The sequence below is a fragment of the Heptranchias perlo genome, chromosome 24 (genome assembly GCF_035084215.1).
Source record: "Heptranchias perlo isolate sHepPer1 chromosome 24, sHepPer1.hap1, whole genome shotgun sequence".
Classification (NCBI taxonomy): domain Eukaryota; kingdom Metazoa; phylum Chordata; class Chondrichthyes; order Hexanchiformes; family Hexanchidae; genus Heptranchias; species Heptranchias perlo.
Genome location: NC_090348.1, coordinates 34,863,386 through 34,877,522, shown reverse-complemented (window position 1 = coordinate 34,877,522; position 14,137 = coordinate 34,863,386). Strand labels below are relative to the sequence as shown.

Here is a 14,137-nt window from a genome sequence, read left to right as displayed (position 1 = left end):
ACTCATTCAGTAGTTTCAGGCTTATTCTGATGGTAGAAGTTCCAGACTTGCATTTTATTTAGTCATGTCAAATTTAGACATAAAAGGAAGCTTTCATATTAGATAATGATTGAATCAATGCTTTCAAAGTAATTGTGATCACGTGAAAGTAAAAGTACTGCTGGCCCAAATTAGGAATGAACAGATATTTTTCTACAAGGAAGTGAAATATTTTAAGGGGAAGTGTTGGTTTTTGATTTCATGATTGCTAAATGTCTCCAAAGGTGATGCGATCACAAGAAATTTCTAATGAAAATGGCAGCCATCTTGAATCGAACCATACCCAATACAGATTTTGATGGGAGGAAGTGACATGGTGACTGGCTCAATCGTTTAAAAGAACAAGAAAAGGAAATTGTCACTGGCTCATCTTATCAGAAGCTCACCACAATTTACTAGCAATCAAATGGGACCAAGCGTTTTTATTTTTTCTAAAGCTTTATTTAAAAGGATCTCTTTTAGTCTTACTGGGCATACTTGTTGAAGCTTACAAACAGCAACCGAGAGGAATTTGGTACTTGAAAAAATTCACTGGTTATGTGGTCAAAGATGTTTCAGAAATAATCTGCTTTACTGTTTAAGCTGATTGGCTATTTATCCTCCTGACAGTTTCCATTTATCCTTACTCTGAACTTCCCTCTGTTTGCTGATTGAGAGAGGGAGCAATAAATGTAATGATAACATGGAGTACTTTTACAGTGTGGATTTCGGTTCAAGGTCACAGCTTTATTTAGTCCCTGATTCCAGCACCTGCATCTTTAATTCATATAACGTCCACAACAGCTTTGAGAAAATGACTTTCTTTGTATTTAAATTAATGCAAGTGCATTAGTGCTTTGAGATAGGGATGACTCTTAGGATTTCAAAATTGCAGTTCTTTCTTTCGTGTTACATCTGGAAAAACAACTTGTTTTCTGTTTTATGTTTATTCCCCCACTCTAAGTCTTCTCCCCCTTTCTTCCATCTCCTTCCTGAAGGCAGAGTCTCTTACAGGGGTACAGTTCCACAGGCACCAGCTGTCCTCCAGTTCCTCACCCAAGTGACCATTCTTCAAGTGAGCCTAGACAGTGAGTGTTGGCAGGTTATTCAACAATGACAGGCATCACTGCCAAGCCCAATCCTTGCTTGCCCAATTGGTCCCACTCACACACAGGGGTCACTGGTTAGTGATCAGGAATGGGAAGCTCATCTGTAAACTCCTAGCTGGCTCAGGCTGATATCTGCTAACTTAGCGCAGACTGCATGCACCAACTGAAGAGCAAACATTTGACTCCATTTTATATCTAGCTGCAAAGGGGCTGAGTATTCAGCTCTCCCGTGAGGCCATGTGATGCAGTTTTCACATCAGCTGGCCCTTGTTGATAGCGGGGAAAGGTCTGTAACCAGAATTTAAATTAGCGGCTGCAATTTTCAAACAACTGCACAAACACATACTTGCTTGGTTGGAGCGTTTTTATTTTACCACAGGAGGACACCTCGCAGTGTAATGGGTCAGATTCCAGAGTATCTGAAGCTCCAGCACACTACAAGCTCCTTCAAGTACCGTTCATTATAGTTAATGATAATTCAGCAGACAACTGGTATTGGCAGTCTGGGCACATTGCAGTCTCATTTTTTTAAATAGCTGTATCCACATTTTATAAAATGCCATAAAAGCAAAATAATCATTAGTTAGTTCTAAAACAAATAAATTCTCTCCGTAAGTTACAAAAATATACAAAAGGAAGAAACTAAGGGGAGGGGGAATGTTCCAAGTTCGAGCCTCACTGCCTGCATATGTTGGAAAATCGCAGGCACACAACCCACGATTTTCTGTCCATTAAAATGAATGAACCGCATGTGATTCCCAATATACGCGGCCGGTAGGCGAGGCTCCCAGTCTGAAGTGCAAATTGGGAGAATTGCCCCTTTAATCTGTACAGATTTACTGGGTATGGCCACTTCTTGTCACATTCTGCAGTTTTAAACTGATCATGTTAAAATAACAGACAACAGAATATTAAGCAAGCAAGTGCATTAACTAGTGTGCTACTAGAGAAAATCAAACCTCTAATTTGTAAACAACTTACAACTTCAAGTACCGTGTGTTTTTTGTTGAAATCACAAACCTTATCAGTTGATGCAAAAACAGATTTGTTGCAGTGTTTAAAGGAGTATGAAAGTACAAAATTTAGTATCTCCAAACTTAATAATAAACTAAGGTAAATTTGTAGCCAATACGACACGTAAAGTACCATAAAACCCTTCATTTACAGTCACTTAGAGCCATGTTTTCTTCAACGCTTTTATACAATGTTATAAAATATGCATGAGTTCATGCTATTCATACATGCTAACTACCGATCTCCATGTCATTTTTCTTCTGAGGGAAAAAATCTTCTGTTTAATGACTTGACACATCCAAACATAATATTGGGTTTGAGGAGTGAACTGAGTGCGGATGTTGCATGAACAGTAAGGTAACATTAGTGGGTAGGGGAATAAAACAAAATAGCGGTATTTACAATGCCATTCTTTGCCAAACAGTTTGGTTATTTTCAATAATAAATGAAAAATACAGAGGCAACTTACTTCACACAGAAGTACAACACAACTGGTCCTGACTTTTTAGGGAAATCGTGTTCTAACACTCTGCGATCTAACTGCAGCCAGCTGAAATGTGCTCTGGGGGAGAGAGGGGGAAAGAATAAATAAGAACAGCATTAGTACAAGTGTTAACCCAACCAGCAATACCTTAACCCAAAGGAACAAATATCTGAACAGTGCAATAAGTACATATAACGGTGCAGAAACATAGCAGATACCCCCAACGTCTGTCAAGATGGATTAGCAATTTGGCAGAGCAGTGTAAAATGGAAGAACATTTTCTTTAACCAAAAGCCATTTGGTTCAATTTATGTATTCTTCCTTAAATGAGGGCAAAAGGTTAGAGATATCCTTTTAACTGGCACAGTTGGCAGCAGAATCCATTAACGCTGTGATCTTATCACTAGCAATCGGCTACTTCAAAATATAGAATTAAAATAATAAATTATGATAGCTAATAATACTAAACTCCATCTGAAAGCTGTGCTCCCAATTCCTTAGGAGCTCTTCTACATTCGATCTAGTCCAGCTAAGCAGACTACAGCCATACATGCTTCTTTCCCCACAAATAGCCCAACCTCTTTCACAGGCTGCCCCGGTTCACTGCCAATCGTGAAAGGCTTCCTGAAAACTTTTATTATGAAAGATGGTTGGCAGAGACAGCTGGGACACTAGTTACCCTAACCTCCTAAAAACCGAAATAGAGCACTCTTCCTTTATTAATGATCATTTTTAAATTGAGAAACCTAAGCAAAGAGAAAGAACAACACCAAGAGTAGGAGAGAAGGTTGGGTAAATCAGGAAACAAAGAATAAATGCTGTCAAGTCTGGGTTTTAAAAGACTGTAGGTTGCAAGGACCGCTGCGGGAGATGAATTCCACAGTTTGAGTACTGGGAAAGAATAAAAAAACTGCTCATAATTCAGCACATAGTCTATATCTTATTAAAAATATTGGGCTCGAATTTAGCAGGCCTGCGGGTTCCCAGCGGGTGGTCCTCCGGGAGCGTCGAAAACGCGGACGGCTAATCGTGTGCGTCCCCCACGCGATCGCGGGATAATTGGACCGATTAAGCCCTGCTTCCGGGTTCTGCGCTCCCCAGCTGCGTGCCGGCCGGCTGCGCATGCGCAGTACCGTCGACGCGATGTAGGAGCTCCAGTTAAAGGGGCAGTCTCCCAAAGCCCCTCCTGCTACAAGCAAGCGGTTTGAGACGATGGCTCAGCAAAGGGGAAAGGCTGCGCCCCGTTTTTCAGACCTGGCACTGCAGCTGATGCTGGAGGGCGTGAGGAGGAGGAGGGAAACACTCTTCCCAGAAGATGGACGCAAGTTCCCTGCCGCCGCAACCAGGAAGGCATGGGCAGAGGTGGCGGCGGAGGTGAGCAGCAGGGGCAACACCCCAAGGACTTGGGAGCAGTGCCGCAAGCGCTTCAATGACCTGACTAGGTCTGGCAAGGTGAGTACACCAACGCACCCTCCCACATCCCGTCCCCACCATCACGCCAAGCAGATCACAACCCCCTCCTGCACAGCCACCACTGCGCTCCATCAGCAATCCTCACAGCCACTCATTCACCATCCTCGCCGTGCACGCAAGTACCCACCGTCCCTGACCCCACCCGAACACTACCACACACCCCAATCCCCATGCAATGGGATGGGCACGTGGCCCACGCTTCCTCCCATCCATCCGCGCCACGCTCAACCCAACCACACCGATGCTCGATGCGTCTCACGATGCAATACGCACCCACTCACACATCTGTGTTTTGCCTTCACAGGAGAAGAGAAGCAAGAACAATAGGGAAAGGGCACGCACCGGAGGTGGGCCGCCGCAAGTGGTGGAGCTCACCGACGCAGAGGTGGAGGCGCTCGACCTCGCCCGCACGCGACATTGCCTGTCGGTGGCCGATGGCGAGTGTGTTGCCGCCGAAACGGCCGGTAAGGGAAAGCTGACACTCAACACCCATGATCGCGAGTTACCGTCTCATCACCTGCCATCAGGCGCACTGTCAAGTTGGTCCACATGCCTCAAAGTGCCCTCTGTTCTCTTGCAGGTCCGTCTTTGGGTGAAGCGATCGTGGAGGGCGATTCCTCAGAGGACATGGCGGTCTCTGAGGGTGCATCGTCACATCAGAGCCAACCATCCACCAGCGCAGAGACACGCACCTCGGTGGGTCCCCCTCGCCAACTAGTTGGGGTAGCACTTGGTGAGTCACCACGCACGAGTGAGCATGAGCAGACCCTGGTGGCAGGGGCAGCCGCGGAGGGTCCGCGACGGAGGGAGCACTCATCTCCAGGCTCTGCTCAGCCGGACCCAGATGCTGAATCCAGGGGGCCACCAGTAAAAAGGAGAGTCGTCGAGGGCCACCAGCTAATTGCTGAGGTACTGGCAGAGGTGCCGCGCGCATTGTCCACAATAGCGCAGGCGATGGAGGAGTCCACCTCCTGCATGTGGGCATTGGTGGTGCAGGCACAGGAGGGTACCGGCGACACAGTGTCGCAGGTAGGTGCGGGACTGTCTGCGGTGGAGGACAGGCTGGCCTCCCTCGAGCGTCACGCACAGCTCCAGATCGAGTCCATGCAGGCCCTGACAACGTCTGTACGGATTCAGGGTGAGCAACATTCCGACGCCATCAACAGGCTGAGGGATACACTAGGGGTGGCCTTGCAAGGCCTCACACATGCCATCCAAACTGCCGTCCAGCAGGGTGGAAGGGGTGATGTGGGCCGAGGCCAGGAGAGGGATGATGGTGACCGGGGACATGGAAGCGGGGACGCCTCTCAAGGCGCCCCCACGTCCCACCCGTCGCCCACCTCTCAACCAGTACCCGCAATGGTGCCTCCTCTCCAGGTGGCCGAGTCTGCCCCTGCCCCGGTGCAGGAGGAGCAGTCTGTGGAGGTGTCGTCACGGGCACCGAAACCCAGGGGCCGTCCGCCAAAAGCATCTACCTGGTCAAGGCAAGAAGACGAGCAACCTGCCACTACCTCTGCTGGAGCCACAGGGGTAGCACCACGTAGGGGTTCCCGGAAAAGAATTGCAAAGGCCTTATAATCACAAAGGGAAAACACCAGGGTGTTTATTATTTCGTACTTTTTTTCTTATATAATGTCACATTCGAGATATTAAATAGTCTATTCTCACCACTCCTGCCACCTCTCGTCCATTCTTCCGCGGCTTGTGCAATAGGTGCGTTCCGTGGAGGCCATCATGACGGCGAACACCTGCTGCCACCCATTGGGCACACTGCTGTGGGTGCAGGATTACTGGCAGCACTCTTCAATGGAGGGGGCTGGTATGGCCGCTCGCATGTGCAGGTGAGGAGATGCGAGCGCCTCGCAGTGTGTGACTCTAGGAGAACCGTTGACGTATGAGTGCCTCCCTGGCCCGGCGACCATCCCGGTGAGTCGCGGCTCGGCGCATGGGTCGTCCAACATCCTCTGGCGCGTCCTCCTCCTCCGCCTCCTCCTCCTCCTCCTCGCCCTCGCCTTCCTCAATGTGGGTGGCGGGTGTGGATGGGGCCTCCTCCAGCGGCACCCCTCTCTGTTGGGCCATGTTGTGCAGGGCTAACAGACAACTATGATTCGTCCCACTCTGAATGGTGTGTATTGCAGCGCTCCCCCAGAACGATCAAGGCACCTGAAGCGCATCTTGAGAAGCCCTATGGTCTGCTCAATTGTAGACCTGGTAGCAGTGTGGCTGTCATTGTACCGACGCTCCGGCTCGGTGATGGGGTTCCTCAGAGGTGTCATGAGCCACGTGTGGAGGGGATACCCCTTGTCGCCGAGGAGCCAGCCGTTGCCGGCGTTGGGTGCCTGCAGGATGGGCGGGACGGCGGACTCCCTGAGGACGAAGGCATCGTGGCAGCTGCCGGGGTATCTGGCGCACACGTGTAGGAATCTCTGGCGGTGGTCACAGATGAGCTGGGCGTTCATGGAGTGATACCCCTTCCTGTTGATGAACAGCCCTGGCTCATGCGGAGGTGCCCGTATTGCGATATGGGTGCAGTCGATTACACCCTGCACCCGTGGGAAGCCGGCCATGGCATGGAATCCAACCGCCCTCTCCATCTGGCTGCGCTCGTCCATGGCGAAGTTGATGTAGTGGGAGGCCCTGCGGAACAACCCATCGGTGACCTGCCTTATGCACTTGTGTGCAGAGGACTGACAGACCCCGGTGATGTCCCCGGTGGCACCCTGGAAGGAACCGGATGCAAAGAAGTTGAGGGCAGTGGTGACTTTGACGGCGACAGGTAAGAAGATGCTGCTTGGTCCATCAGGGAGCAGCTCGTCGTTAAGGAGGCTGCAGATGTCGGCGACTACCTGGCGATTGACTCTGAGCCTCCGTATGCACTGCTCCTCAGAGAGGTCCATGAAGCTGAGCCTCGCTCTGTACACCCTGTGCGGAGGGTAGTGCCTCCTGCGACGCATCTCTCTCTGCGGTTGCCCTCCCTCCTGCTGTGCAGGTGGGTGTGCCGCAGCACCGTGTTGGGGGGCCCCACCTCTCCGAGGCGGACGGCGTGGACTGCGAGGCTGCTGGGGCTGGTCATCCTGTTCGTCCTCCGACGATGTCAACGCACCACCCATCTGGCAGGTGTTGGTCTGAGGGGTTGTGCAGGGTAGGTGGGTGGGTCCTCGGACTGGGGCTGCGGTTTCGTGTCGGTCTGTCCTCTGGCTTGGCGGGGGGTGGTGGAGGGCAGGGGTTGCCCTATGTGACGCGGTGGCCTCCTGCGTGGGTGAGGGCTCTCCCCCGTGGAGCGCACCTTGGCACCTGCCACAGGCTGCTGGCTGCAACACGCCTGGTTTGAACGGTACTGTTTCCCCCAGTGTGGGAAACTCACTGCCTTGAACCTAAAATCCCACACTTCCTCTTTTGACAGCTGCTTCAGCTCATTAACTGACCACAACGAGCAAGTTAAGTACTCTCAAGTGGAACCCCGCTGGCTTTAATTGCCTGCGGGATTCCCACCAGCGGGGCTTGCGCGCGCAGCCCCGCACGTCAGCGCGGTACCCGGAAGTGGCCGGGATTTCGTCGCGATCTGGTCACATGACCGGATATCGGGATTTTCGGGGCCAACCCGCTGGAAACGCGATCGGAAAATCGAGCCCCTTGCGTGCACTCACTGTCGACTAACTTTACTTCCTGTTGCCGGTTTTTATGTTAACATTTAACATTAAAAATGCCTGTTTAAACACTTGTAATGAGAATTCCCAATGTAAACAGTTGCCAGTCACTGTCTGTTGATGAACCAACTGAATAACTCAAAATGTCTTTTGAACAAAAAATTTCCATTTTAAAAAAAATCAGTAACAAATTAATAACGTCTGGATCAAAAGCAAAATACTGCGGATGCTGGAAATCGGAAAAAAAATAGAAAATGCTGGAGGAGCTCAGCAAGTCAGGCAGCATCTGTGGGGAAAGAAAGAGAGTTAATGTTTCGGGTCATTGACCTAAAACGTTAACTCTGTTTCTTTCTCCACAGATGCTGCCTGACTTGCTGAGTATTTCCAGCATTTTCTGTTTTTAAATATATTATGTATAATAATGTCTGGAATAAGGTTTTAAACAAAATGACAAGATTCAAAAAATAACATATTTCACAATAACAGCATCAAATTTGCCTATTGAATGCACCTTTTAATACCTTCATTAAAGTTTTTACTTCAAGCCTGGAGTTCAATTGGAAATTTTTACCCCACAGCAGTTGGAGAGAGCTTTTAACCACATCTGTGTCATCTCAGCATGTGCAGCTGGCAGAATCTTCCAGCATGTAACATGTGTATCAACAGGAGTTGAAGGGCAGAAGGAACTGAGTGTTTCCAAAAGATTTTAAAAGAAACTGGAGATTAAGCTGTCAAAGCTTTATTTCAGGCTAGCCTGCCATTTAATTAAATTTAACCACAAATGCTGTTTTCTATTTTGAACTGCTTAGACAAATAAGATGAGCGAACAGCAGACCTGTGATCATGATTACTTTGTTGGTGGTTAGAAAAGAAAATTAAGATTTTCTTTACATAGAGAATAGACTGCTGTTTATTGTAGTTGAAAATTCAATTAAAAATTCTCTCTTCTGAACCATTTTTGAGGTTTAAGAACTTTTTAATATAAAAACTTCAAAACTGTATACAATGAACATTTGAAATTTTTATTAAGCCACTTTTGTATGTTTATGGAAATGTTTGCTTATTAAACAAAAAATAATTCTGCAAACACATTAATAGTGCACTAAATTTTTCCACTTCTGCACTCCTGGCGCATACTAAGGGGGGAATTTTAACCTAACCCGCCCGTCGGGAAATTGACGGGATCGGGTGTAACGCTGGTTTACACCCCGCCCGATTTTACTCTCCATAAAAGTCAGTGATGAGTAAAATCGGACGTTTTACACCTGATGCTGTGGGTTTCCTGCCTGGTGGATTACGTTAAAATTACCCCCTAGGACTACATATCAGGAAACTGCATCCTCGCTGCCTGTGATTTTCCATTCATTCATTTTAAGAAGCAGAAAATAAAACCTCAGATTCACTATGGCAACACCATAGGAGATCTGCTGGTAATTAAATAAGAATAAAACATATTACTTCTTGGAAGAAAACAGAAGTTTTCTGCAGCATCAACTTGGCTCAGTTGGCAGCACTCTTGCTTCTGAGTCAGAGGCTGTGGTCCCAACCTAGGCTGACATTCCAGTGCCGTACTGAGGGAGTGCTGCATTCTTGGAGATGTGGTCCTTTGGATGAGATGTTAAACGGAAGAGTGGTCTACTGTTCAGGTCCAATGTCACTACTTAAAAATTATTAGGGAGTTCTTGTGTACTGACCAACATTCCTCTCTCAACCAACATCAGTTAAAAAAATTAGCTGATCATTCATCTAATTGCTGTTTGTGGCATCTTGCTGTACACAAAATGACTGCTGGGTTTTCCTACTTAACAACAAAGTACTTTATTTGAAGTCGAAACATTTGAAGTAACTCTTTGATGTAAAACATATTGATATATTTCTGAAAGATGTGATATGCTAGTATATAACTGCAAGTCTCTGTTTTTCTTTATTTTATCTTTCCAGTTACATGTCTGTTTTTAATTACTCACTTCAGATATAAAATTACGTCTACATAGTGTATTTCATTAGAAGTGGCTCTTTACAGGGGGCACTCTCGAGCTGAGAAATATCCATCTATAAAAAGTTGAAAGGCAATTATGGGATGATTCCCATGAGTGTAGTTACCTCTGTCATTCATTATTATTAACGTATTTATTTCACATTTTCAGTTACTTATTTAAAGAGATATTAAATAGTAGTCTTGTAGCTCCTTCAATGGATTACAGCCTACACTTTAAGCCTGCTTGCCCGCAGTTATCAGTCAGGTCATTAGACGGTGCAATGCGTACCTCCCCGTCCTCCTCCTCAGAGCATCACACAGACATTAATTACAAGATATATACAGATAAGGAAGGCCTTAGGCTCATCTTAGCTCATTCATATAGAAAGGCCCTCCAGCTCCCCCACCCACATTACAGTGTCCAACTGTTTCCTAAGTGATTCTGTGCATCTGCACTCCCTTCACTAAGCATTGATGTCAGAGTCTTGGTCCTACTCTTTGGAATTCCCTCCATAAACTTTCCCCCTCTGTTACTCACCGTCCCCCTTTAAAAATCTCCTTGAAACCTATTTCTTCGATTTATCCTTCAGTTGTGATCTCTTCCTTCCTGGCTTGGCATCCATTTTCATTATACCTATCTGTGAAGTGCCATGGGAATTTTTTTGCATTAAAAAGCGCTATATCAATGCAAGTTCTTGTTTATTCCAGTGCTTTCACCTCCATTATCCAAAAGTCCATCCAAGTTTTAATCACGCTGTGTGTAAACAACAGCCCTAAATTTTTCCTTCACTAATTTGATAATAGCTCTACAATTGTCTCTTGTTCAGAGTCTCAGGCTGAAAGCAGGGTGATAGCCGGGGGTAAGATGTGAATAATGAAGCTAATTTAATAAAGCAGTATTATAACTACACAATCCAATGATATACTTAATTTAATTCAAAATACTTCCCAATGAGCCTAGTCTGAAAAAAAACGATATGTCTCCGATTCTTATAGTTGCTGCTGTTATGGTAACTCCAAGGTTGTCGATCAAGCACACAGATGTCACTAGCACCAAAGTCTGTGATCTTCTTCAAGCTCACATTGTTGACTGATGGCTCCAAAGCTTAACAAATACAACAAAACTTTATATAACATAAGAATTTTAGGAAAAGGAAATGACCATTAGGGCCAACAATTGCATCTTTTATTCACTAGATCAACACCACTTACCTATCTTCCAAAAATACCCCTCAATTGCTTCTCTCTCCAGCCACACATCCAGTTGCTTCTTTAGCTCATTTATACTGTCCATTTCAATGGCTTTCTCCAATTATGTTTTGCACAAGTATATGACCCTTTAGGTGAAAAGTTCTGTCTGATTTCCCATCGTATTTTTAATTTTTGACTTGTGTCATGAACATTCCCACCCTCAATGATGGCAGAGCTCAGCACGCGAGTACAAAAGACACGACTGAAGCATTTGCAACCATCTTCAGCCAGAAGTGGCGAGTGAATGATCCTTCTGAGATCCCCACCGTCACAGATGCCAGTCCTCAGCCAATTCGATTCACTCCACGTGACATCAAGAAACAATGGAGTGTGCTGGACACAGCAAAGGCTGCGGTATATCCTGTCCAAAAAAAGTTGGACAAATCCAACCCAGCCAACTGCCAATCATCAGCAAAGTGAGGAAGATGTCGTCAACAGTGTTATCAGTCTGCTCACCGATTCTCAGTTTGGGTTCTGCCAGGACCACTTGGCTCCAGACCTCATTACAGACATGGTCCAAACATGGACACAAGAGCTGAATTCCAGAGGTGAGGTGAGAGTGACTGCCTTTGACTTCAAGGCAGCATTCGACTGAGTGTGGCACCAAGGAGCTCTCATAAAACTGAAATCAATGGGGATCAGGGGGAAAACATTTCAGTGGCTGGAGTCATACGTGCCCCAAAGGAAGATAGTTGTGGTTGTTGAAGGCCAATCATCTCAGCCCCAGGACATCGCTGCAGGAGTTCGTCAGAGCAGCTTGTTAACCCAACTCTCTGGACAACATCCAGGCTTGAGCTGATAAAGTGGCAAGTGACATTTTCGCCACACGAGTGCTAGACAATGACCATCTCTAAAAAGAGAGAGCCTAGCCACCTCCTTTGACATTCAATTGCATTACCATCGCTGGGTCACCACCATCAACATCCTGCGGGTCACCATTGACCAGAAACTGAACTGAACCAGCCACATAAATGCCTTGGCTACAAGAGCATTTCAGAGGCTGGGTATTCTGTGGCAAGTGACTCACCTCCTGACTCCCCAAAGCCTCACCACCACCTACAAGGCACAAGTCAGGAGTGTGATGGAATACTCTCTACTTGCTTGGATGGGTGCAGTTGCAACATCACTCAAGAAGCTCAACACCATCCAGAACAAAGCAGCCCGCTTGATTGCGCATCGTTGGCTGCAATGTGTACTATCTACAGGATGAACTGCAACAATTCGCCAAGACTTCTTCGGGAGCGCCTCCCAAACCTGCGACCTCCATCACCTAGAAGGACAAGGGCAGCAGGTGCATGGGATCACCATCTCCTCCAAGTTCCCCTCCAAGTAACACACCATCTTGACTTGGACATATTCCTTCATTGTCGCTGGGTCAAAATTCTGGGACTCCCCACCTAACAGCACTGTGGGACTACCTTCATCGAATGGACTGCAGTGGTTCAAGAAGAAGGCCCACCACCGCCTTCTCAAAGGCAACTAGGGTTGGGCAATAAATGCTGGCCTTGCTAGTGATGCCCACATCCTAAAGAATCATACAAAAAAATCCAAATACTAAGCAATTCCTTGAAATTAAGCTTTTTAAATATTAGTACACAAACACTTAACGCATTTTTGTGAAATTCCTTTGTTAAGTGTTCAGATGATAATATTCAAAGAGCCTAATTTCAGGACATACGTTTTAACACTTCGATGGTACAGAGGTAATGTTATGCTGCTGGAGCCAGCATACTCAACTATAAAATACAGTGTAATTGCACCCCCAAGAGTTGATTAATAAATGGTTTTCCACTTATAATTAAAAGGATCAAAAATCTAATTATAAAATCCTACATTTATTCTGTGAGGGCCAACCGATACTATTATCTGTGCCAGTATCAGGTTGCTGGTGACAAAAGAACTGATCAAAAAAATCCTGCCATTAATTAAAAGTAAGTGCTGGGAACGCACCTTCACTGTGAAATATTTTTCCTATTTAGTTATCACATGAAGGCATTTTTACCTAAATCTTCATCTCACCATGTACTCCTATGTGCCTGTCTAAATTTTACCAATGACAATGCCTCCCAATTGGCATTCATGTATGAAAGGGATGCTGATTGGTGACAGGGCATGTGACTGACATCAGCTGAGTGTCTCTTTGCAGAGTTTCAGACTCTGAAGTGTCCGATGTATTACGGAGGTGCGTTTTCGGGTCGCCATCTATCTGGTTTTGGACTGAATGGTCTGGAGGTTTCTAAAATGTAGGTTCAGAGGCGAATATCCAAACCTTTATTTGCATCTTGACTGAGGTCAGTGAACAAGGCACAGACTGAAGTTCAAGCCTGGGACCTTAGAGTTCTGTGTGGTTCAGTTCCACGCCGGACGGTGCATACATTCCATGTTTTCAGAGCAGCTACCCTGTTTTCAAAACTGCAGCTCATTAATATTTCAAGTGCATAGGAATGTTGCAATCCCATTTGTGACACCTTGGCATCGCCCCAGCTGGCACATAAATTCTGAAAATTATCTCGTGCCAGCTGTTGTGCTTTGAGACCCCCAATCACTTGGTCTCCCACAGTGGTCCAGCAGTATTGTTGGATTCGAAGTATCACTATTGCCAGAAATGCCTGGTCTTAAAAGCTGCTTTGAGATTGTTGGGTTTTTCTTCAAAATAAGATGTTTTTCTGCAATCTTTGCATCAGTGTTGCCATGTTACAATTGTGGCAATAGAATCAATGCAAAATACCCGATGGTCTTCTTTTAAAGAAAAATGTAGAAATGAGCCAGTTCTGTAATAAAACAGAAAATGCTGGAAATACATAAGAGGTCTGACAGCATTAGAAAAAAAAGAAAAGATAGATTAATAATTTGGGTAGAGACCTTTTATCGGTCACTGTCCAAAATGTTAATCTGTCTTTTCTCTTATCAGATGCCGATTGACCTGTTGTTTTCTGTTTGTATTTCGGATATCCAACACTTCCACTTTTTCTTTTTATCTGAGCTGGTTCTGTATTTGTCAACCACTATTTTTTGAGCTGTGACTGAACCATTAATGATCTTTGTGCTGCAACAATGATCCTAGAGAAATATCACGCACATATCGCCAAACCAATGCAAATGGCTTTTACTTCAAGGACTTTAAAAATTGGGCTTGATTAAATGTATTTAATTTTTCCTCACA

At 45.9% G+C, this 14,137-nt stretch overlaps 1 protein-coding gene across 9 annotated transcripts in view; it reads right to left on the bottom strand.

The window, feature by feature from the left end:
- Positions 1–14,137, bottom strand: part of frmd4a (FERM domain containing 4A) — a 521,753-nt gene that overhangs the window by 133,681 nt on the left and 373,935 nt on the right. For all 9 annotated transcript variants that reach the window (XM_068005053.1, XM_068005054.1, XM_068005051.1 and 6 more), the window contains one exon: positions 2,611–2,703. In XM_068005053.1, the coding sequence (XP_067861154.1) occupies positions 2,611–2,703 (93 nt within the window). The remainder of the gene's footprint in view (positions 1–2,610; positions 2,704–14,137) is intronic.